Source organism: Berghia stephanieae, chromosome 10 (assembly GCF_034508935.2).
Source record: "Berghia stephanieae isolate SIO BIC M18660-M18661 chromosome 10, UCSD_Bste_1.3, whole genome shotgun sequence".
NCBI classification, from domain to species: Eukaryota; Metazoa; Mollusca; class Gastropoda; order Nudibranchia; family Aeolidiidae; genus Berghia; species Berghia stephanieae.
In genome coordinates this window covers 18,440,740-18,443,239 of record NC_088369.1, presented here as the reverse complement: position 1 = coordinate 18,443,239, position 2,500 = coordinate 18,440,740, and the positions used below count along the sequence as shown (strand labels likewise).

The following is a 2,500-nucleotide window of genomic DNA, read 5'->3' as shown; positions in this document are numbered from 1 at the left end:
TATATATGTATATATATTTCTGTCTTTCTTTATCTAGCTATCTATCTACCTATCTATCTTTCTTTCTATTTATTTTTCAATCTCTTTCCTTCTATCGATCAATCAATCTGTCTATCTATCTCTCTTTATCTATCTATCTATTTATCTATCTATCTATCTATCTATCTATCTCTCACCCTCCCCCTTTCTCTCTATTTATACCCCCCCCCCACCCTCTCTCCCCCCCCTCTCTCTCTCTCTCTCTCTCTCTCTCTCTCTCTCTCTCTCTTTCTTTCTTTCTCTCTCTCTCTCTCTCATTCTTTCTTTCTTTCTCCCTCTTTTCTCTTTTAATCTTTCTAATAACAATATTGTAATTCCGTAAATCTAAAGCATTGTAAAAGCCATTGGTACTGCTGTAAAACCAGAGAACCGATCTATAGGGAATGAGATTAGCGGAAGAGTAGCGTCCCTTGATTGGACGTCACCCATAGGCGGAAAAGTTGTTAGAGAGAGAACGTCATGTTGGTTGTGCGCATGCGTCTCTCGTCCTCGCTTCCGGTGAAAGCGGCTTGAGACACTTCAAAACCAAATTGACGTTCTCTATGTAAGGTAACGTCCAATCAAGGGACGCTACTCTTCTGCTAATCTCATTCCCTATACAAGTGTGCAGAAATCAATCTGAAGATCACAAATTAAAATAGGGAGTAGGCACTGGTGTAGGATAAATATCTTATAACGGTGTGCTTGAAACAGTGACAGGCAACTTATTCTTCATCGAGTCATCGGGCTCATAAGGTATCTACTAAAGACTTGAGGTGAAGTGAGTAGGAAAGTGCCAGAAGACAATAGAGAATAAAAAGTTTTGCGGCGGTGATGGGGGTTTGAACCCGCGACCTTACTGGTACGACAACTCCGCCTGGTCGGGGAGAGCCAGACTCTACAGCATGAGCTATCCACGATCCCAAAAGAGATCGTTTCTAACTCTTAGTACTCCCCGACTACTTGCGATCGCGGGTCCAACACACACACACACACACACACACACACACACACACACACAACCTCCGCGAAGTAAGTTGATCAGGAATTAAGCTTAATAGCCAATATTCTGAAAACAAACATGTAACAGAGAAACATTGAGACATTGAGTATGCTCCGGTATTTGGGGTGAATTTTTAATTCAGAAAAGTTAGTGGAGCAGGCACTTATGTTGATAACAACAAGAGATGAAGTTAGTAGAAAAGTGCCAGGAGACAATAGAGAATAAAAAAGTTCGCGGCGGTGATGAGGGTTTGAACCCGCGACCTTACTGGTACCACAACTCCGCCTAGCCGGGAGAGTTTTTTTTTTTTTTCTTGTTGGTCCCTAGCCAACAACACCACTTTAAATGTAGGACGAGACATGACGCCTGTTAGGCTGGGTACTTATTTTACACTTGAGTACGCTGAGAGAATGTGCGTAATGATCCTTTTCCAAAAAACTAAACAATGCGCCGCTCGGGATTCGAACCCAGGACCTTCCGATCCGAGGGCGAGTGTTATACCATTAGACCACATAGCCGCACGTTTACTTCCAAAACATTTTTTTCACAGCAAAAAGCACAACAACTGCCTGTTGAAAACGACCACACCACGCTCCAACTTCAAAATCTCTGACGAAGCAAACAGAGATGTCCTGAAACCAGACAAAATCTGCCAGAGATCTCAGCACTTCAAAGGCTCCTTCTTCTGTAATGTAAGTTTATCTACACTCTGATACTAATCTGCTGTTGGATGCTGTAAACTGACACCCATTTGTAGTCTATAATAGGAATAAACGTGTCACGCTAAAAATGCATAAATGTGACCCTTCGTCTAAAAACGGTATTAAGTCGGGTTGGTTAATATGTTGAAAATTGAATTTATAGCAAGAAATATCACACTTGTGTTGAGTTTATATGAGTTATTGAGGAGAATGGCAACCATATTTTGGGGTGCTAATGCCAACACTTTATACTTTTGACCAGTTTCACATTAAATTCGGCTTTTAAGCATCTGGTTCGTTCCGACATAATACCGTTTTGAGACGATGGGTCACAAATGACCGTTTGTGACGTAACCGTGTTATTGGGTCAAACAATTTATTTGAAGGTCAGACATCCCAGCATTTCAAAGGCTCCTACTTCTGTAATGTAACTCTGCATACATTCTGCTACTGCTAGAAGTTGTGAATTGGAAATAGTATTATAACACACCTCTTGTAGTCTCTATCTAATAGGAATAAATAAGTCGAGCTAAATATGCATCAATGACCGTTTGTGACGTAATTGTGTTATTGGCTTAAACAATTCATATTGAAGGTCAGACATCCCAGCATTTTAAAGATTCCTACTTTTCTCTCTCTCTCTCTCTCTCTCTCTCTCTCTCTCTCTCTCTCTCTCTCTCTCCTACTTCTGTGCTGTAAGTCTGCCTACACTCTGGTACTAATCAGCAAGAAAGCTGTGTACTGGAAAAAGTCACAAACAAAATTCAATATATCAACT

The 2,500-nt window shown here is 40.9% G+C and overlaps 1 protein-coding gene across 2 annotated transcripts in view; it reads left to right on the top strand.

The window, feature by feature from the left end:
- Window positions 1-2,500, top strand: part of LOC144980754 (metalloprotease mig-17-like) — a 61,820-nt gene that overhangs the window by 32,786 nt on the left and 26,534 nt on the right. For both annotated transcript variants that reach the window (XM_078928527.1, XM_078928526.1), the window contains exon 9: window positions 1,572-1,713. In XM_078928527.1, coding sequence (XP_078784653.1) covers window positions 1,572-1,713 — 142 coding nt within the window. The remainder of the gene's footprint in view (window positions 1-1,571; window positions 1,714-2,500) is intronic.